The sequence below is a fragment of the Bombina bombina genome, chromosome 1 (assembly GCF_027579735.1).
Source record: "Bombina bombina isolate aBomBom1 chromosome 1, aBomBom1.pri, whole genome shotgun sequence".
Taxonomy (NCBI): Eukaryota; Metazoa; Chordata; class Amphibia; order Anura; family Bombinatoridae; genus Bombina; species Bombina bombina.
In genome coordinates, this window is record NC_069499.1 from 1,380,420,208 (window position 1) to 1,380,443,068 (window position 22,861).

General features: G+C 40.4%; 1 protein-coding gene across 2 annotated transcripts in view; it reads left to right on the top strand.

Moving 5' to 3' along the window:
- The window catches only part of LOC128651055 (arginine/serine-rich coiled-coil protein 2), a 71,441-nt gene that overhangs the window by 46,696 nt on the left and 1,884 nt on the right, over window positions 1-22,861 (top strand). Inside the window, exons 3-5 of one of the 2 annotated variants that reach the window (XM_053704473.1) lie at window positions 5,618-5,730; window positions 8,327-8,450; window positions 22,808-22,857. In XM_053704473.1, coding sequence (XP_053560448.1) covers window positions 5,618-5,730; window positions 8,327-8,450; window positions 22,808-22,845 — 275 coding nt within the window. In that variant the 3' untranslated portion in view covers window positions 22,846-22,857. The remainder of the gene's footprint in view (window positions 1-5,617; window positions 5,731-8,326; window positions 8,451-22,807; window positions 22,858-22,861) is intronic. The other variant, XM_053704472.1, reaches the window with a different exon arrangement.

Genomic DNA, 22,861 nt, shown 5'->3' on the forward strand with positions numbered 1-22,861 from the left:
TATTTCCTCGGCTCGTAGAGTCTCTGAGTTATCAGCCTTACATTGTGATTCTCCTTATCTGATTTTTCATTCAGATAAGGTAGTTCTGCGTACTAAACCTGGGTTCTTACCTAAGGTAGTCACTAACAAGAATATCAATCAAGAGATTGTTGTTCCATCATTGTGCCCTAACCCTTCTTCAAAGAAGGAACGACTTCTGCACAATCTAGACGTAGTCCGTGCCCTGAAATTTTATTTACAGGCAACTAAAGATTTTCGCCAAACTTCTTCCCTGTTTGTCGTTTATTCTGGACAGAGGAGAGGTCAAAAAGCATCTGCTACCTCTCTCTCTTTTTGGCTTCGTAGCATAATACGTTTAGCCTATGAGACTGCTGGACAGCAACCTCCTGAAAGGATTACAGCTCATTCTACTAGAGCTGTGGCTTCCACTTGGGCCTTTAAGAATGAGGCCTCTGTTGAACAGATTTGCAAGGCTGCAACTTGGTCTTCTCTTCATACTTTTTCCAAATTTTACAAATTTGACACTTTTGCTTCTTCTGAGGCTGTTTTTGGGAGAAAGGTTCTTCAGGCAGTGGTTCCTTCCGTATAAAGATCCTGCCTGTCCCTCCCGTCATCCGTGTACTTTAGCTTTGGTATTGGTATCCCATAAGTAATGGATGACCCGTGGACTGACTACACTTAACAGGAGAAAACATAATTTATGCTTACCTGATAAATTCCTTTCTCCTGTAGTGTAGTTAGTCCACGGCCCGCCCTGTTTTTTATGGCAGGTCTAAATTTTAAATTATACTCCAGTCACCACTGCACCCTATAGTTTCTCCTTTCTCGTTTGGTTTTCGGTCGAATGACTGGGTGTGACGTAGAGGGGAGGAGCTATATAGCAGCTCTGCTTGGGTGATCCTCTTGCACTTCCTGTTGGGGAGGAGTTAATATCCCATAAGTAATGGATGACCCGTGGACTGACTACACTACAGGAGAAAGGAATTTATCAGGTAAGCATAAATTATGTTTTTCTATATAGAGTTCACCCTTAAATAGGTGAACACATAAGCGGTGTTTATCCGCTACTCCTATCATACTGTTATAGGGTGTTCCCATGTTTTGAATGGGAACTACCTGTACTGATTTCTTCTATTATGTAAAGACTTAGATAATGAATACACTTTTATTACATACAAAATATCACTCTATAAGAAGTATAGGTTTTCAAGGTTGTTTAATTAGCATAAAGTTTATTTTGTCTCAACATAGGAAACTAAATGTAAAAGAGGTGAATGTGACTTATGATTCAAATACTTTGTACTCACATAAAATGTCCCTGACTCTCCCTCTTTGTGGTAAATGAGGGGGAGGTGGTATCTGAGATGTTAGTTATATTTCATATAGATAAATGATATGTCATGAGTAAATACATGCTATAATTCTACGAAATATGTATTGTATTTGTTAATTGCATGTTGTTGAAACACCTCAATAAAAAATTCTTGATTCAAAAAAAAAAAAAAAAAAGTTCCAAATCATAAGTAAAACCTAGTGAATTAGCAGAAAGCAGCTAAATCATACTAATCACCTTGAGATTTTTATATAAAAATTAAACACAATGGAAAAACCCTGCAATATATTTTCATGTAATTTAGCCCTGAAAATTGAACAGCTTCTAATTCTAAGAACTTGAAATGCACCCTGCTGACTTCTTGAGGCTATGAGGCCTATTTAACAACGGTCTGTTGGACCTGATCCTACAGTGCAGATCAGGTCTGACAGACCTCGCTGAATGCGGAGAGCAATACGCCAGAAACACGGGGCGTCAAGCTCCATACAGAGCTTGATAGATAGGCCCCTATATATCCTCTAATTAGCTTATCAGATAACAACTGCAAAACAATTTACTTTATACTAACTTTGACACAGGGGGGAAGTCTCTTTCCACTGAAACAAGGGTGTTGGGAAAGAAACTTTGAGCATTGCAGTCAGTACTGTTGCTAGTTTAATCTGGAACAGCCCTTGTCCTGAGGTAGAGGAATCTGTGGCGAAACAATGCATCTGATCTGTGCAATGAGCTCAGCGTGGCTATAAACAATGAATAAGATACAAGCCATGCCAGCATCACATCCTCCTTACAAGTTGTCAACATATGTAGCTCATAGACCAATCAGCCGGAAGGCAGTACAAAGCGCCAGTCTCCCTCACTTAGACTCTACTCATGTTAGTTCTGAATCCTGCTCCCCTTTGTTGCAACATAAATTACTGCAGTCTGACAATGCTAGCATGCAAGCTGCCCTGAGAGAAAGGTCAGGCGCTACAAAACTGGCACCTCCTGTGCTGTGTGTTTCACCCGAGAAACTAGATCAAGAGATGTTGTGTGAAATAAACAAATTTGTTGAAGACTTCAGAATATATGAGTGAGGAGTCTTGTACAGGAAATGATGAAAGAGCTAGAACTTGTGAACCCCAAACCAAATTATTGATAACTTACTGGGGATGTGTTCTATTTGAAGCAGAGTAGCAAAGCTCTTGGATACTTCATAAATAAAGCATTTTGGCATTTGGTAGTGAGCTCAAACTGTGATGCTGTTTTCTGGAAGCGTCAGCATTTTTAAAAAGATGTAAGGCTTCCTCACAGGTCAACAGCTGTAAGCTAAGAGAATCTTGCCCACTGCATAGTGCGCATTAACAGAACTCTGGTTCCTTGTGTGTTAGTGAATAGAGAATAACGAGGAAACTTCCAGACTCTAAAAGCGCTCTTTCAGTGATTGAAGAGCTGAACATATAGAGCAGCTGGCCCACACTTGTTGGCTATGAATGTAACACCACTCAGCCAGATCCCAACAAGGGGATCGGATTCAAGTACAAGCAGCAATATAGTGTTTGATCCACTGTTACTTATCCACATTTATGTGTTCCCTGAAGCTGTGCAATATTATTGTGACTACTTAGGTTCCTGGCAAGAGCTGTGGGTATAATTAGGATTGGCTTTATAAGATTGTCCATGAGTTCAGTGAAAGTGAGATGAGCTCACAAAGAGAGCAATTTAGAGAGATCCAAAGCCTCTTTGCTGTGAAGATGGCGCTGCAAACCCTTAAGCGATAATGTGAAGTTGTCACTAAGGGATGTGGCACAAAGTGTTTCAACCTCTTTGGTGCCAATAGAACAACAAAGTCACCACAGAGAACTGTCGTTGGAACATTCCCAAAGTTATCTAATTTCTCTTAATCAGGATCAAAGTGGTCGATGTTATAGTTGTCCCTTCTTCATCTTCATCAACAGATCCAAGTAAGAAACAGAAAAACCCATTCCTTTCGGTCTTGGCATAACGGTATGAAAGTTGCAGTCCCTTCTCAGATAAAGGGTATACAAAGGAGCGTAGACACAGTCTGGTGAATTAAGCAGGTTAAGAGTCAGAAAATCAGTGGTGGTCAGTGCACAGATCTTGGTTCCACCTTCTGTGTGTGAGCCTTAAATAAAACACAGCAATATTTGTAATCCAAATTGCACTGTTTAGTGTGAGCAAAAATATTATAGGTATTTGTTCTTAGGGTCCTTAGACTCCGTTTGTGGGACAAAACGATATGATTGTAAAAGTACCTGGGAGATCCTGGTAAACCCGATGCTTATCCTTAGATTGAGACAAACTTGTCTTGGAGTCTTTCTTCCTGATACTTTATTTTTTAACTGTCGCTGACTTCTTTGTGTCAGGTGTGTTTGACTCTACGTCTGTCTGTTAGGGTCAAGCATAGAGTGAATCAGTATTTTCTGCAACGCTTTACAGCTGTCTAATGCAGCCTTTTTCAAGAAAATACTGATTCACTCTATGCTTGACCCTAACAGACTGCATATGGTTTATTCCCAAACTCTCTTTTTGTGTATATTAATTTTATCACTTAGTTCTGTGTTTTATAAACATTAAATATTTATTCACTTTTAATCCATTGTCTTTTGCTCATTGGGAGCACCTTTACCTATGGTTTTATATATATCATAGATTCACATATCATACATATTTTAATATTCTATTATTTATAATTAGGCTTCCTTAGTGAGATAGAGCCTTTCTAAGGTGCATCCTCTGTATACCCCTTACCTGTACCCTATTGTCAGTGCTTCTGAGGGAGGTCTTTGCTTATCTCCCACTAGCACAGATATTCTATATATTTCTTTGCTACACTTAGCCCCTTCTCAGATACCAACAATCTGGAATTTCTGTAATAATTAATATGTAAGCCAATATCTCCCATGGGTCTCATTACCCAAAGCAACAGTTTTGACGAACAGAAAACATTAAAATTGCATGCTCTATCTGAATCATAAAACAAAAATGGGTTTAGTATCCCTTCAAATACCCCCTTTCCTTAAACATTGTCTAGCCAAATCCCCCATCTCAAACCACCTTCCTAACTTTTAAACCCCCTTAGTTAACTATAATAAAAAAACCAGTAAAATATCAATTAAAGAATATACAAACTTAAATTAACCTCTCCTTTAAAAGGATAGTAAACACCTTGCAATTACAAGACATATCTGTTGTGTTGCTATAGAATAACATATTAGCTAAGTCTTAACTTTTTTTAATGCAAATTACCATCCTTTTTACTGCAATTATTTAACAACACCCACCATTTACATTATTTGGAGCCAATCAGGGCTTTAGTCCACAGATGACAAGGCTAGCTACAGTAATATAATTAGTATAAAATATATTGTTTTGCAATTGTTGTTATTTGATCAAGCCAATTAGGGAACAATATGTAGCAGTGCGCATTTCATGTTTTAAGTCGTAGAAATTGCTTAATTTTCAGAGCTAAATTGCATGAAAAGTGGTCAAAATAAATAATGAAATTATATTGCAGTGTTGTTTCATTACCTATAATTAATATTTTATATAAAAATCTCATGGCATTTACTGTCCCTTTAATTAAAAAAAGAACAACTTACCATTTGTAGATGTAGCAGCTGGGTGTTCACACAACGATCTCTTGATGTTGTCTGGCTTCTCTTCGGTGACCTATTAATATATAAAGGACTTGCTCAATGTCAAAGTTCAGTTCATTCAGGTTGGTTAGAAGATCTTAAAATAAAGGGACAGTCTAGTCAAAATTAAACTTCTATGATAAATATAGGGCATGCAATTTTAAACTGATTTCCACTTTTATCATCAAAGTTGCTTTGTTCTCTTGGTATTCTGAGTTGAAAGCTAAACCTAGGTAGGCTCATATGCCAATTTCTAAGCCCTTGAAGGCCACCTCTTATCGCACTGCATTTGACAGTTTTTCACAACCAGAGGGCGTTAGTTCACGTGTGCCATATAGATCAAATTGTGCTCACGCCCATAGAGTTACTTATGAGAGGGCACTGATTGGCTAAAATCCAACTCTGTCAAAAGAACTGAAATAAGGGGGCAGTCTACAGAGGCTTAGATACAAGGTAATCACAGAGGTAAAAAGTATATTAATATAAATGTGTTGGTTATGCAAAACTGGGGAATGGGTAATAAAGGGATTATCTATCTTTTAAACAATGACAATTCTGGAGTAGATTGTCCCTTTAAGGGAGGGCTCGATACACAATGTAATTATTTAAAGGTTGGGATCTTACCATTAATCAGCTTCTTTTTTTCTAGGTGAACATCCAATGGACATGTCTCTCAAAAATACAATGCCTCCAACGTGGTTTCACAACAGTGCTGAAGATGCTTCATTGAACCAGTGTGGATCTCATGGAAAAGTGGATATTGTTAGTTATGTTTACCTTGAGCACTTAGTCTGTCTTCTTCTTTCATTTAGCTTTGTCCCTTTTAATAATTATTTTCTTTTTCACTTTTTTCCATCCCTGACTATGTTTTTGCCCCTATTCCCCTAGGTACTTTACATTTCTATGTATCCCTGTTTCTGTCTCTTCATTTTCCCTCTCACTCTTTCTCCTCCCTATGTTTCCTATTCATATTTTACTGTTCCCATCATTCTTACTACCCTTGCTAATCTAGTCTGCCTTTTTTTTGTTTTCAACCTCTTTCCCCTCTACACTCTGTGACCTTTGTTTTTTTTCTTCTCACTATTTTTTTCTTTGCTATTTCTTGTTCCTCTTGAAAAAAAATGTAACTTTCTTTCATGTGCATCCAAAACAGTAGCATCATATCCATAGTCTTGGCCATACATTTTCTAAATCTGCCCACTTACCCCAACAGGAGTGGAGCATGATGTATGCTTCTGGTACTGGAGAACATAAAAGTTATATGGTGGAGTTGGGGCACTTAGAGTATGAAAACATATGTGGCTGGGAAAAAGTCTCTGTGCTTAGTAAGTGGGGGCAATTAGCTCATATTAGCCAGGCCCTGAATGGACCAGATGACATAGACTGGTAGATGTAGAGTTTATATAGTTCCCCTTATTATAAAGGCATCTTTTAAGCAGAGCTTAAAGGGACTGTTTACCCCCAAAAAGTATCCCCTTTAAATTGTTCCCAATTATCTATTTTACCTGCTGAAGTGTATTAAAGGGACACTCGAATCAAAATAAACTTTTATGATTCGGATGGAGCATGCAGTTTTAAGTCACTTTCCAATTTACTTCCATTATCACATTTTGCAGTCTTTTTATATTCACACTTTCTGGGGAACAAGATCCTACTGAGCATGTGCTTAAGCTCACAGGGTATATGTATACTAGTCTGTGATTGGCTAATGTCTGTCACATGATCTACAGGGGGTAGGCAAATGGGAGAAAAAAAATTTGTCCGAAAAAAAAGTCTACTGCTTATTTGAAATTCAGAGTATGTTTTAAATCATTGCCTTATTATTATTATGCACTTGTTAATTATGCAATTCTACTGAGTTAAATTGGTCCTTTTAAATTGTTTACAAGTAGCTTGTTTACCCTTATTTCAGCATTTGAAATAGCAGTGGAATCCCAACCTACACTGAAAGTTTCTATACTGGAGTCTAGGCTATTGACAAGCTATGTAAACACAGCCAGCAGAAGAAATTACACTCCCAGTGGGGTGCAAGATAGTTAATAAAAAATATTAATTTTCCTTTGTTCTCCGTAAGCATTAAAGGGATACTAAACCCAAATATTTTCTTTAATGATTCAGATAGAGCATGCAATTTTAAGCAACTTTCTCATCTACTCTTACTATAAATTTGTCTTTGTTCTCTTGCTATCTTTATTTAAAAAGCAGGAATTTAAAGCTTAAGAGCCAACCCATTTTAGGTTCAGCACCAAGGATAGCGCTTGCTTATTGGTGGCTACATTTAGCAAGCCAATAAGCAAGCATAACCCAGGTTCTCAACCAAAAATAGTCCGACTCTTAAAGGGACAGTCAACACCAGAATTTTTGTTGTTTAAAAAGAAAGATAATCCCTTTATTACCCATTCCCTAATTTTGCATAACCAACACTGGTATAGAAATACACTTTTTATCTTTGTGATTACCTTGTATCTAAGCTTTTGTAGACTGCCCCCTTATTTCAGTTATTTTGATAGGCTTGCATTTTAGCCAATCAGTACTCACTCCAGGGTAACTTGACGTGCATGAGCTCAATGTTATCTATATGAAACACATGAACTAATGCCCTCTAGTGGTCAAAATGCATTCAGATTAGAGGCAGTCTTCAAGGTCTAAGAAATTAGCATATGAACCTCCTTGGTTTAGCTTTCAACTAAGAATACCAAGAGAACAAAGCAAAATTGATGATAAAAGTAAATTTGAAAGTTGTTTAAAATTACATTTCCTATATAAATCATCAAAGTTGTTTTTGGACTTGACTGTCCCTTTAAGCTTTACATTCCTGCTTTTTAAATAAAGATAGCAAGATAGCAAGAGAGCAAAGAAAAATTGATAATAGGAGTAAATTAGAAAGTTGCTTAAAATTGCATGCTCTATCTGAATCACGAAAGAAAAAATGTGAGTTAAGTGTCCCTTTAAGCTTTAGTAAGATAAGGAAACAAGTGTGTGTACATAAAAGTAATAACATAATGAGATCTGATATTTCCTGCAAGCTCAGCCCCATTTCAATAGGCTGTGGTTTCAAAGCACAAAACCAGCTAGTTCATATACACAAATAAACCTGAAAATGCAATTTCTGATACAAGTCATTGCAAATACATTGAAAAGCAATTTTACAGTGTACTGGTATAGCAACAGGTATTGTCTTGTCCTTGAAGCTGGGTATCAACAGGTAACCAAGCAGCCAGTTTGTTCCCTTATCCATTTATTTATTTTAATTTTTTTTTTGGCTTCATAAAGTGCAGTGGCTTTGCCAATTCTTGCTGTATGTGTAGTGTGTCATCAGCTCACATCTCCACATATTTAATTTTGATCTGCCTTCAAGGTATCTTTGACCCCCTTGGTGAGAGAGTCATTGGATGTCATCTCTGACATGGAGCCAGAAGAAGATAATGGAGGTGATACTGTGTCTCTTCAAGAAGTTACCGTAGCTGAAAGCGGAGAACCCAGTAAGTAAAGGACAATCCCAAAAAGAAAACTACCAGTACCAGATTGTCGGTGGGGACCAATCCACCAGTAAGAAAAACAAAAAAGCAATGATCTGAGCAGTCGGAGGGGAGAATAAAAAAATAGACTTTATTAGACAAAAGTTAAAAGATGCATCGGTATGCAAGAATACAAGGAAGGCTGTGTCTTTGCCTGTTCCTGGGTCTAACGCATCAGTATCTGGATCTGGTGAGACTTTAGTTGCACTACATACTGTACTTATAGGATTCAAAAAATCTAAATTTACAAATGCAATTCTTTTTTTTTTTGGAAATAACATTTCTTTGTTTTGCTTTCAATTAAATGTGGAGACATGACTGACAAAAATCAATATTCCTTAGTACATTATTGTAAAATGAAGGCAGAACAATCACTTTAGGCATGTTAAAGCATGTTGTATGGTAAATGACAACATAAAAAAACTTCTATTCTGAAAGAAGACCACATGCTACAGACCATTTTCCTGCTACCATGAAAACTGTATTTCTTTTTAAAGATACGATGAGTCCACGGATTTCATCCTTACTTGTGGGATATCGCCTCCTGGTCAGCAGAAGGAGGCAAAGAGCACCACAACAGAGCTGTATATATAGCTCCTCCTTTCCCTCCCACTCCAGTCATTCTCTTTGCCTGTGTTAGTGATAGGAAGAGGTAAAGTGAGGTGTTAGTTTAGATTCTTGAATCAAGAGTTTATTATTTTTAAAATGGTACTAGTGAGTGCTATTTTACTCAGGGTGTAGCCGTATTCCTTGTCAGCCTCTAGAGAAGAGCTACAGGTGGCTTTTAAGCAATGGGAACTGGTGGGATTTTCATTCTCTCTGCGCCTCCCATACTATGTGCTGCCCTGCAGATGATGGTCTTAGCAGATATTATCTAAGACCCTGTTTGTTCCCACAGATCTACAGGAGGAGAAGAAGGACCTTTTGATCGTGTGGGACAAGTCATGCTGTCGCTCAGCATTGAGGTATGTGCAGTCCTTAATTTCTGGGACATAAATTAACTCAGAACAGACTGTTTTTTTCCCTATCTGACGTGAGGGGTCATTCACTTTTCTTACTCCAGACATGACAACTGTGGGTAAAGGTTCCCCTCATTACTCAATGACTTTTACTGTTAGGACTGTACTGTTATTATGGGCTTTCATGACTAATGGCCCTGTTTGACGGGCAGTGGGAAATACAGGATAGTATTATACACGCTACTTTGGAGCTGTGGGCTAGACGCTGGGGATTCTGCACTTCAGAGTTTTTTATATTATACTCCGGTGTCAGCTACTTTAGCTTGCTCAGTGTGTTTGGTGCATAAGTGCTTCACATTTGCTAGGAAGTTTTTGACCGGCATTAGTTGTTTATAACACGCTACTTTAGCCGGGTTCAGACGAGCTTCAGTTTGTCCGCCCATGAGGGGCGGGGCTTAGCGTTCGCGCGCTTGAGAAGCCGCGCAGTTATTATTCCTAAGAGATCCCGGCACCAGAGGAGCAGTATGCTTGTGGACTCCGGTGTTTCATTAGACCGCATGGTTAAGTGTTAAACATGGACGGTCTTCGGCACTCTGCAGAACGGTGACCATAGTCGGTGTATCGTGGGGGCAGGTAGGCGCCACAGCAGAGCTGTGGCGAAGGGGTGCACTGTTTTATTTCAATTTAGTGACTTAGATTAACGGCCAGATTGTTATTATTATCTTTGCAATCGCAGTTTCTTTTGCTCAGTATTACCGGTCAGAGTGTTGGGGCAGTAAAATTTGAATAAATTATTTTGTGCTTAAAGGCTCAGTTCCACTCAGTTTTTCTTGGATATTGACAACAGTCATATTAGACTGTTTTCATATTTTAAGAGTTTAAATACATCACATATGTAACAGTGCCACAACCAAAATTGTTTGTTTTTTTGTCATGGAAGATCTTCAGAGCATTACATGTTCCTTATGTTTGAATGCCAATGTGGAACCCCCTGTTACTTTTTGTCCCTCATGCACTGAGAGGGCATTACAGTTTAAAGAGCAAATTTTCTTTAATAAGTTTGTCAAAAGCGGATGCTTCTCAGGGTTCTGCTGAGGAGATTCAGAGTATGCCGCAACTTTCTCCCCAAGCGTCACAGTCCTTAATGCCCGCTCAAGCGGCGCCAAGTTCCTCGGCAGCTTTTGCTGCGATCACACTGCAGGACATTGCTGCAGTTATGTCATTTACACTTTCAGAAGCGTTATCTGCCTTTCCCGTACTTCAAGGCAAACGCAGTAGGAAGAATAACCACATGGTCCATACAGCTTCTGATGCTTTGATGGCGATCTCAGATGTACCTTCCCAGGGCTCTGAATTGGAGGGTATGGAGGTCCTATCTGAGGGTGAACTTTCTGACTCAGGAAGTGCCTTACCTCTGACGGATTCAGATGTGGTGTCTTTCAGGTTTAAGCTTGAACACCTCCACCTGTTGCTAAGGGAGGTTTTGGTGACTCTGGATGACTGTGATTCAATTGTGGTTCCTCCAGAGAAATTGAGTAAGTTTGACAGATATTTAGAGGTCCCTTCTTATTCTGATGTTTTTCCAGTTCCTAAGAGGACTTCAGAAATTATTGCTAAGGAATGGGAGAGACCGGGTATTCCATTCTCCCCTTCTCCTGTTTTCAAGAAAACGTACGCTATAGCTGACGCCATTAGGGACTCTTGGCAGACGGTCCCTAAGGTGGAGGGAGCTATTTCCACCTTGGCTAAACGAACTACTATCCCTATCGAGGATAGTTGTGCTTTCAAAGACCCTGTGGATAAGAAATTGGAGGGTCTCCTTAAAAAGATCTATGTTGCTATTGCAACCGGTGGCCTGCATTGTTACGGTTACCACTGCGGTTGCTTATTGGTTTGATGCTTTGGAAGAATCTCTTTAAACTGAGACTTCTTTGGAAGAAATACAGGATAGGATTAAAGCTCTTACATTAGCTAATTCATTTATTACAGATGCTTCTTTGCAGATTACCAAATTGACGGCTAAGAGTTTAGGATTTTCCATCTTATCACGCAGAGCCTTATGGTTGAAATCTTGGTCTGCAGATGTGTCATCTAAGGCTAAGCTTTTGGCTATTCCTTACTAGGGGAAGACCCTGTTCGGACCTGAGTTGAAGGAAATTATTTCTGACATCACAGGAGGCAAGGGTCATCTCCTCCCTCAGGATAAGAAATCCAAACAGAGAGGTTGACAGAGTAATTTTCGTTCCTTTCGAAACTTCAAGGGAATCCCCCCTTCCTCTTCCTCTAAACAGGAAGGTAACTATTCGCAAACCAAGCCTACCTGGAGACCTAATAAGTCTTGGAACAAGGGTAAACAATCCAAGAAGCCTGCTACTGCTCCCAAGTCAGCATGAAGGGTTGGCCCCCGATCCGGGACCGGATCTAGTAGGGGGCAGACTGTCTTTCTTTATCCAGGCTTGGATGAGAGATGTTCAGGATCCCTGGGCATTAGAGATAGTGTCTCAGGGATACAAGCTGGAATTCAGAAATTCTTCCCCCAGAGGAAGGCGTTCTTACGCTGTGTAAGAGACCTCTCCTCCATGGGAGTCATCTGTCCTGTTCCAATTCAGGAACAGGACCAGGGGTTTTATTCAAATCGGTTTGTAGTTCCCAAAAAGGAGGGAACCTTCAGACCTATCTTAGATCTCAAGAGTCTAAACAAGTTTCTCAGGGTTCCATCTTTCAAGATGGAAACCATTCGTACCATTCTTCCATTGATCTGAAGGATGCGTACCTTCATGTTCCTATACACAGAGATCATCACAAGTTCCTGAGGTTTGCCTTTCTGGACAAACATTATCAGTTTGTGGCTCTCCCTTTCGGTCTGGCCACGGCGCCCAGAATTTTCACAAAGGTTCTGTGGTCTTTATTGGCGGTTCTAAGACCGTGGGGAATCGTGGTGGCGCCTTATCTGGACGATATACTGATCCAGGCGTCGTCATTTCACCTGGCAAGGTCCCATACGGACATTGTGCTTTCCTTCCTAAGAACCCACGGGTGGAAGGTAAATCTGGAAAAGAGTTTATTGGTTCCTCAGACAAGAGTACCCTTTCTGGGAACTCTAATCGACTCTATCTCAATGAAGATTTTTCTGACGGAGGTCAGAAAGTCAAAGATTCTGAGTGCATGTCGACTCATTCAGTCCAATCCTCGTCCGTCAGTGGCTCAGTGCATGGAGGTAATCAGATTGATGGTTGCGGCAATGGACATCGTTCCGTTTGCTTGTTTTCATCTCAGGTCTCTGCAATTAAGCATGCTCAGGCAGTGGAATGGAGATTATACATAATAAAATCTGGATCAGGAGACAAGAGACTCTCTTCTATGGTGATTGTCGCTGGATCATCTATCTCAGGGGACTTGCTTCCGCAGACCCTCATGGGTGATAGTGACAATGGATGCCTTCCTGTTAGGATGGGGAGCAGTCTGGGACTCCCTAAGGGCTCAGGGGGTATGGACTCAGGCAGAGTCTCTCCTTCCCATCAATATCCTAGAATTGAGAGCAATATTCAATGCGCTTCAGGCTTGGCCTCAGTTGGCTTTGGCCCAATTCATCAGGTTCCAGTCGGACAACATAACGACTGTAGCTTAGATCAATCATGAGGGAGGAACAAGGAGTTCCTTGGCGATGACAGAAGTAGCCAAGATAATACAGTGGGCGGAGTCTCACTGTTGCTATCTGTCAGCAATCCACATCCCAGGGGTGGAAAACTGGATTTTCTGAGCAGACAGACGTTTCATCCGGGAGAATGGGAACTCCATCCGGAGGTATTTTCCAGCCTGATTCTCAGATGGGGCAGGCCGGAGTTGGATCTCATGGCATCTCGTCCAAATGCCAAGCTTCCGAGATACGGGTCCAGGTCCAGGGATCCTCAGGCCGAGCTGATAGATGCCTTGGCAGTGCCTTGGTCTTTCAGCCTAGCTTATGTATTCCCTCCATTTGCTCTCCTTCCCCGGGTGATTGCTCGAGTCAAACAGGAGAGGGCATCGGTGATCCTCATCGCAGACCTCGCAGGATTTGGTATGCTGATCTGGTGGACATGTCATCTCAGCCACCGTGGAAGCTCCCATTGAGGAAAGACCTTCTCATTCAGGGTCCCTTCCATCATCCGAATCTAGTTTCTCTGCAGCTGACTGCTTGGAGATTGAAGGCTTGATTTTATCTCAGCGAGGGTTTTCTGATTCGGTCATAGATACCTTGATTCAGGCACGTAAGCCTGTTACTAGGAAAATTTACCATAAGATATGGCGTAACTATCTTTATTGGTGTGAATCCAAGGGTTACTCATGGAGTAGGGTTAGGATTAACAGGATTTTGTCTTTTCTCCAAGAAGGATTGGAGAAGGGGTTGTCAGCAAGTTCTTTAAAAGGACAGATTTCTGCTTTATCTATTTTGTTACACAAGCGTCTGGCAGATGTTCCAGATGTACAATCTTTTTGTCAGGCTCTGACTAGAATCAGGCCTGTATTTAGACCAATTGCTCCTCCTTGGAGTTTGAATTTAGTTCTTAATGTTCTTCAAGGGGTTCCGTTTGAACCTATGCATTCCATTGATATTAAGTTATTATATTGGAAAGTTTTATTTTTGGTTGCTATCTCTTCTGCTCGAAGAGTATCTGAGCTTTCGGCATTACAATGTGATTCTCCTTATCTTATTTTCCATTCGGATAAGGTGGTGTTACGCACCAAGCCTGGTTTTCTTCCTACGGTTGTTTCAAATAGAAATATTAATCAGGAAATTGTTGTTCCTTCCTTGTGTCCTAATCCTTCTTCTAAGAAGGAGCGTCTGTTATATAATTTGGACGTGGTCCGTGCTTTGAAGTTCTGCTTATAGGCGACTAAGGATTTTCGTCAATTGTCTTCCTTGTTTGTCGTTTTTTCTGGGAAACGTAGGGGTCAGAAAGCTACGGCTACCTCTCTTTTTCTTTTTGGCTGAAGAGTATCATCCGTTTTGCATATGAGACTGCGGAACAGCAGCCTCCTGAACGAATTACGGCTCATTCCACTAGGGCTGTGGCTTCCTCATGGGCATTCAAAAATGATGCTTCTGTTGAACAGTTTTGCAAAGCTGCAACTTGGTCGTCTCTTCACACTTTTTCCAAATTTTACAAATTTGATACCTTTGCCTCGGCTGAGGCTGTTTTTGGGAGTAAAGTTCTTCAAGCAGTGGTGCCTTCCGTTAAGGTTCCCTGTCTTGTCCCTCCCTTTTCATCCGTGTCCTATAGCTTTGGTATTGTATCCCACAAGTAAGGAAGAAATCCGTGGACTCATCGTATCTTTAAAAAGAAAAGGAAATTCATGCTTACCTGATAAATTTGTTTCTTTTTAGATACGATTCCATGGCCCACCCTGTTTTATAGACAGGTCTTTATTTTTGTTAAACTTCAGTCACCTCTGCACCTTGGCTTTTCCTTTCTCTTCCTAACTTCGGTCGAATGACTGGAGTAGGAGGGAAGGGAGGAGCTATATATACAGCTCTGCTGTGGTGCTCTTTGCCTCCTCCTGCTGACCAGGAGGCGATATCCCACAAGTAAGGATGAAATCCGTGGACTCATCGTATCTAAAAAGAAGCAAATTCATCAGGTAAGCATACATTTCATTTTTAAACATTAAAATCAATGTTCCTCTGTATAGTGTTGTATGATGCACTTTACTCATGTTAAGCCATGCTGTATATTACATGATAAATGTTAAAAGTTTACCTGAGATGTGCTGTGTTGTCAGCCTTTTCTCCACATTTAGTTAAAAGCAAAGCAGTAGTAGCTAGATTGCAAGCAACCTGCTGAACTGACTTCCTGTGACATCACAAGTCTTTAGCAAAATGGAAACTCGATTATTTGTTACATTGTTTTGACACATGCTGGAAATGTAATAAAAAAAAATTGTACCACCAAAAGAAAAAAATGTATTGTATTTCCAAAAAAGAAAAGTGTTCTTCCAAAAAAAAAAAGAATTGTATTTGTAATTAAAGATTTTTTGTTTTTTTTCCGTAAGATATCGTGAGCCCACGGCTTGAGTAATTACTATTGGGAATATCACTCCTGGCCAGCAGGAGGAGGCAAAGAGCACCACAGTTAAACTGCTAAGTATCACTCCCTTACCCACAACCCCGAGTCATTCTCTTTGCCTTCGGTGCATGGAGGAGGTGAAGTTTAGGTGTCTGAAGAAAGATTTTGATTTGATCTACAAGTTTTGGGGTATAGCCGTATTCCACGTCATTCCTTGCAGTCGGGTAGTGGTGGCTTTAAAGCAGTTATGAACTTGTAAAGAGGTACTTGCTGCATTTTCCTAACAATTTCTGCCCTAGTTTAGAAAGCCAGAGTTGGCTACTCTGTTCTTTCTTTTAAAAGGTCTCTGTGAGGAACTGTGTCCTCTCATACCTTGTAACTGTCTACATGGCGGACAGCGGAGCAGGTAAGTGCTTTTTCTTCCAGTTGGGGAGACCATGCACTTAACAAATTAAAAGACACTGCTTTTTTATTGGGACGTATATAATCCTGTTGTATGGGTTACACTGGGGCATGAAGCAGGCACTGTAGCATGTGTAAGACTAACATTTAAATTCTTTTAAAAAGAAAGGGTACATTTTTTTTATTAGGCTTTATTTTCTGACACATATTTACTTGATAAAACAATACAAGTTTAAACTGAAAGTAAGGCTGAATTTTCTATTTCAGCAGCTTATTCATTTCCCCATTGCTTTAAAATAAAACATGCAACATTTGAAACGGTCAGGTTTGAAAAAACGTTTTTTTCTGGTACTCAGTGTACCAGGAAATAGTGCCTCTCTTTGTTGTAGAAGTAATTTGAGCTCGGCAGTTGGTGTCACATGTCCGGCTTTACTTCATAACGTTTCTGAGGAAAAAGTAGTTTTTCTCCATTTCTGGGTGATCTGGTCTTAATTGGTAGCGGTAAGACACCTCAGTAGTTGATGTGTGGGTTTGCCTGATGGGTATTTTAGAAGTTTATTTGATGTTTATTAAATGTTTTTTCTTAACTTTTCTCACATAATTTTAGCTGGGGATCGATCCTAATTTGGTATAAAATTTAAAGTGTGTTTTTTACTTGGCTTATTTTAATTGAATATTAACATCTTTGAAACGTATCTGTACAAGTTTATTTACTGCTTCACAACATGTCTGATATGGAGCAAGAGCCTGCTCTCATGAATTCATTCTTATTATGTTTAGATGCACAAATTGCATCTCCTATGCAATTTTGTTCTTCATGTGTCAAGAAAACCTTGCAACATAAAGGTAACATTTTTGAGCCTAATGTCTCTCAGGATGATGCTGTTAAAATAATACCTCAGCTTTCTTCTGCTACGTCCCAAGCCTCAATGGCGTCACATGCAGTGCCTTGCGGTTCCTCTATAACTCCTAGTGGAGTTTATTTAAAAGCAGAAATTGCTGTCCAGGTATCTTCAGCGGTATCTGCGGCATTAGCTGCCTTTCCCAGATTACAGGGAAAATGAAAGGGGAAATTCAGAAAGTAAGGTGCCTGTCCTCATTTCGGCTTCCCAAGTTGCCCTTTCTCATAAGTCTGATGAGGAAGATACATTGGGCCTTTCTGAGGGTGAAATCTCAGATTCGGACAGTATAATTCCTTCTTCTGAGACTGAGTAAACTTAAAAGTTTCTTTGATGAACCTTCCATTTTGGAGGTTTTTCCTGTGCCGGACCGTGCTAGGGAGATTATCTCACAGGAATGGGAGAAATCAGGGTTGTCTTTTTCGCCATCTCCCATTTTTAAGAAAATGTTTCCTGTTGAGGACTCCATTAAAGACCCTTGTTATACTGTACTCAAAGTTGAAGGGGCCATTTCCACTCTGGCTAAGAGAACCACTATTCCTATTGAGGATAGCTGCTCTTTTAAGGATCCGATGGACAAGAAGCTGGAGGCTTATTTGAAAAAGATTTATGTTCATCAAGGTCTCCAATGGCAACCTGCAGTGTGTATTGCCACCGTTACTAGTGCAGCATCTTATTGGTTCAACACCTTGTCTGATTCTCTTCAAGTAGAGACTTCCTTGGATGAAATTCAAGATAGGATTAAAGCTCTTAAAGGGACATTGAACCCAAATTTTTCCTTTCGTGATTCAGATAGAGCATGCAATTTTAAGCAACTTTCTAATTTACTCCTATTATCAAATTTTATTCTGTTATGTTTATTTGAAAAGCAAGAACGTAAGTTTAGATGCCGGCCCATTTTTGGTGAACAACTTGGGTTGTTCTTGCTGATTGGTGGATTGATTTAACCAACCAATAAACAAGTGCTGTCCAGGGTACTGAACCATAAAATAATTTAGATGCAAATAAAGATAGCAAGAGAACGAAGAAAAATGTATAATAGGAGTAAATTAGAAAGTTGCTTACAATTGCATGCTCTATCTGAATCACAACAAATTGGGTTCAATGTCCCTTTAAGTTGGCCAATTCCTTTATTGCAGATGCCATTTTACAGGTTGTTAGACTAGGAGCTAAAACTTCTAGTTTCGCTCTCCTAGCCCGCAGGCCGTTATGGTTGACATCCTGGTCTGCGGATGTTTCCTCTAAAGTCAAGCTTCTGGTGATTCCTTACGAGGGCAAAAACTTGTTTGGACCTGGTTTGGCAGAAATTATCTCTGATATTACGGGTGTAAGATATTACCTCAAGATAAGAAGAATAGGCCTAAAGGACGTCAGAGTAATTTTCATTCCTTTCTTAACTTTAGAGGAAAGCCTTCCCCTTCTTCCAAGCAGGAACAATCCAAGTCTTCTTGGAAACCCAATCAGTCTTGGAACAAGGGAAAACAATCAAAGAAGGCTGCAGCTGATTCCAAATCAGCATGAAGGGTTTGCCCCCCAACCGGGATCGGATCAGGTGGGGGGGGCAGACTTTCTCAGTTCTCTCAAGCCTTGATACAAGATGTCACAGATCCCTATACTGTGGACATAGTATCCCAGGGTTACAAATTGGAATTCAAGACTTTTCCTCCCAGAGGCAGATTCCATCTCAAGATTATCTGCAGACCAGATAAAGAGAGAGGCGTTCTTGAAATGTATACAACATATTTCCTCCCTGGGAGTGATAGTTCCAGTTCCAGTGCAGGAACAGGGTCTCGGGTTCTACTCCAACCTATTTGTGGTTCCCAAAAAAGAGGGAACTTTCCGTCCTATTCTAGACTTAAAGTGTCTAAACAAGTTTCTCAAAGTTCCATCCTACAAGATGGAGACTATACGCGCCATTCTTCCTTTAGTACAACTGGGTCAGTTCATGACAACCATAGGCCTAAAGGATGCATATCTTCATGTTCCTATTCACAGGGACCATCACAGTTTCCTGAGATTTTCCTCTCTGGACGAACATTTCCAGGTTTGTGGCCCTTCCATTTGGTCTAGCCATGGCTCCCAGAATTTTTTCAAAGGTTCTGGGGGCTCTTTTGGCAGTAATCCATTCTCGTAAAATTGCTGTGGCACCCTACCTGGATGACATATTGGTTCAGGCGCCATCTTTTCAGCAAGCAAAATCTCACACAGAGATATTGTTGTCTTTTCTTCGTTCCCACGGATGGAATGTGAATCTGGAAAAAAGCTCCCTTTCCCCTGCTACAAGAGTAGTGTTCTTAGGGACTATAATAGATTCTCTATTGATGAAGATTTTTCTGACAGAGGTCAGGAAAAACAAAATCATTTCCTTTTGTCTCTCTCTTCAGGCTTCTGTTTATCCTTCAGTGGCTATGGAGGTAATCAGTCTGATGGTGGCTTCCATGGACATCATTCCTTTTGCTCGATTCCATTTGAGAGCTCTCCAGTTGTGCATGCTTAGACAATGGAATGGTGACCATGCGGATCTATCTCCGAGAATAGTTAGATCAGTCGTCAAGGGACTCTCTCCCGTGGTAGATTTCTAAGGAACATCTGTCTCAGGGCACATACTTTCAGAGACCTTCCTGGAAGATCTGGACCACGGACGCCAGCCTGCTGGGCTGGGGAGCAGTCTGGAACTCGTTAAAAGCGCAGCGCCTTTAGACTCGGGAGGATTCTGCTCTTCCCATCAACAGCTTGGAGTTGAGGGCGATTAACAATGCTCTATTGGCTTGGCCTCAGTTATCCTCAGCCCAGTTTATCAAGTTCCAGTCAGACAACATAACCTCTGTGGCTTACATCAATAACCAGGGAGGAACTTGGAGTTCCTTAGCCATGAATGAGGCTACTCGGATTCTTCAGTGGGCAGAGACCCACAATTGCTGTCTATCTGCCATTCACATTCCAGGAGTAGACAACTGGGAAGCGGATTTTCTGAGCAGACAGACTTTTCATCCCGGGGAGTGGGAACTCCATCTGGAGTTGGAGGTGTTTTCCACCTCAAATGAGGGGTGCCGTCAGAACGCCAAGCTTCCAAGTTACGGTTCAAGGTCAAGAGATCCGCAGGCCGTTCTGATAGATACTCTGGCGGTTCCTTGGGTTTTCAGGTTGGCATACCTGTTTCCTCTGTTTGCTCTTCTTCCACGAGTCATTGCTCGTATCAAACAGGAGAGAGCGTCTTTGATTCTAATAGCCTCGTGGCCTCGCAGGATCTGGTTTGCAGACCTAGTTGAGATGTCATCTCTCCCACCTTGGAAGACTGCCTTTGAGGAAGGACCTTCTAAGGCGTTTCTCTGAAGCTGACTGCTTGGAGATTGAACACTTAGTTCTGTCTAAGCGTGGATTTTCTGAGTTGGTCATTGAGACCATGATCCAGGCTCGCAAGCCTGTTGCTCGAAAAATCCACCATATAGTAAATACCTTTATTGGTGTGAATCTAAGGGCTACTCTTGGAGTAGGGTCAGGATTCCTAGAATTTTGTCTTTTCTCCAGGAAGGTCCTGAGAAAGGGATGTCAGTCCGTTCTCTGAAAGGTCAGATTTTTGCATTATCTATTTTGTTTCACAAGCGTTTGGCGGATGTGCCAGATGTTCAATCTTTTTGTCAGGCTCTGATCAGAATCAGGCCTGTGTTTAAACCTGTTGCTCCTCCTTGGAGCCTTAATCTTATTCTTAAAGTTTTGCAGCAGGCTCCGTTTGAGCCAATGCATTCCATAGATATTAAGGTGCTATCTTGGAAGGTTTTGTTTCTTATTGCTATCTCTTCTGCTCTGAGAGTTTCGGAATTCTCGTCTTTGCAGTGTGATTTGACTTACCTTATCTTTCATGAGGATAGGGCAGTTCTTCGTACCAAATTGGGGTTTCTTCCTAAAGTGGTTTCAGATAGAAATATTAATCAGGAAATTGTTGTTCCTTCTCTCCTTCTTCTCATAAAGAACGTCTGTTACACAACTTGGATGTTGTGCATGCTTTAAAATTCTACCTACAGGCGACTAAGGATTTTCGCCAGTCTTCTGCACTGTTTGTTTGTTTCTCAGGAAAAGCGTAAGGGTCCAAAAGCTACTGCTACTTCTCTTTCCCTCTGGTTGAGAAGTATAATTCGTTTTGCTTATAAAACTGCTGGACAGCTGCCTTCTGAGAGAATTACAGCTCATTCCACTAGGGCTGTCTCCTTTTCTTGGACTTTCAAAAATGAAGCTTCTGTGGAACAGATTTGCAAGGCTGCAACTTGGTCAATTCTGTATACTTTTTCCAAATTTTCCAAAATTGATACTTTTGCCTCGGCTAAGGGCCTCTTTTGGGAGAAAGGTTCTTCAAGCGGTGGTGCCTTCTGTTTAGGTCTGCCTGTCTTGTTCTCCCTCCCTGTTCATTCTGTGTCCTCTAACTTGGGTATTGGTTCCCACTAGTAATTGAATGACGTTGTGGACTCTCCATATCTTAGGAAAGAAAACAAAATTAATGCTTACCTGATAAATTTCTTTCTTTCCGAATATGGAGAGTCCACGACCCCACCCTTTATTAAGACAGTTATTTTTTTACTCAACTTTAAGCACCTCTACACCTTTGTGTTATTCATTTTCCATTTCCCTTCGGTCAAATGACTGGGGATTATGGGTAGGGGAGTGACATTTAACAGCTTTGCTGTGGTGTTATTCATTTTCCATTTCCCTTCAGTCGAATGACTGGGGATTATGGGTAGGGGAGTGACATTTAACAGCTTTGCTGTGGTGATCTTTGCCTCCTCCTGCTGGCCAGGAGGGATATTCCCACTAGTAATTGAATGACGTTGTGGACTCTCCATATCCAGAAAAAAAGAAATTTATCAGGTAAGCATAAATGTTATATCTCTATTCAGTTTAAGGAGGTTTACTATGAAATCTCATGAGAATTAAGTCAAATCTCATAAGATATCTACACAACAAAAGGGTGAGCGCTAATAAATAGCTAATGATAACCTCAATGATATATAAGCATGTAAATACAATTAGAATTGCCAGCAATTTTGCATGTTAAAGGAAAGTTAAATTTCAGATTAAGAAGTGTATCTTTCTTCCCAACTATGGCAGCCTCCTCCTCACCAACAATGGTCCAGAGATGCTATATAAAAGACAAAACAAAGGGGCGCCTCATGTGTAGTATCATCAAATAAGCATAAAGCCACAGAAAAAAGGGACTTTTCCTTAGGATGCAATATCCAAAAGTGGCAGTGTGTTAGGTTCCACTGCAAGCAGGTGCAGGCAGGTAAAATCACTCACAAGAGTTTTTAAAAAAATTAAAAAGTTATATTTATTATAAACAAATAAAAATTATTGCATGAGCCGAGAAACGCGTTGCATTTACAGGGGGCTTGACTGTATGCCCCTAGTTCACTCCATTTGTATATGTATTTTAATTTGTTTTTAATAAATAGAACTTTTTAGTTTTTAAAAAATACTCTTGTGAGTGATTTTACCTGCCTGCACCTGCTTGGAGTGGAACCTAACACACTGAAGTCTGCCTATTTTGGATATTGCATCCTAAGGAAAAGTCCCTTGGTGGTGAGCTGACACACCTTACCATAATATGCCAGCTTGCTCCTACTAGCACATAAGTGTGCTCATCTAATATGTGAGTACCCAATCTTTCTTTGTGCTAAGTCAAACACCATATCCTTTGTGATCTGCACAATTTGGTGCTTTTCCTGTGTTTTATTTTCCTACTACAGTTAATGACTGATATCCTCTGTGGGTGAGCTGTCACACCTGATAAAATCTGCAGCCTGTCCCTACAAGCACATAGGTGTGCTCCAGAGCCTTGTGAGTACCCATTTGGCTTTTTTCTGTGGCTTTATGCTTATTTGATGATACTACACATGAGGCGCCCCTTTGTTTTGTCTTTTATATAAAATCTCATAAGATAAGAGTAAAAGAGTCCATGATTTCAGCACTGTTGATGCTGATTGACTGCAGTTAATTTCTTCATTTTTTTTTTTTTTAACCTGCAGCTGGACAGCAGCTGAAGTATAACTTTTTACACAGCTGAGGAAATTGTGAGGTAA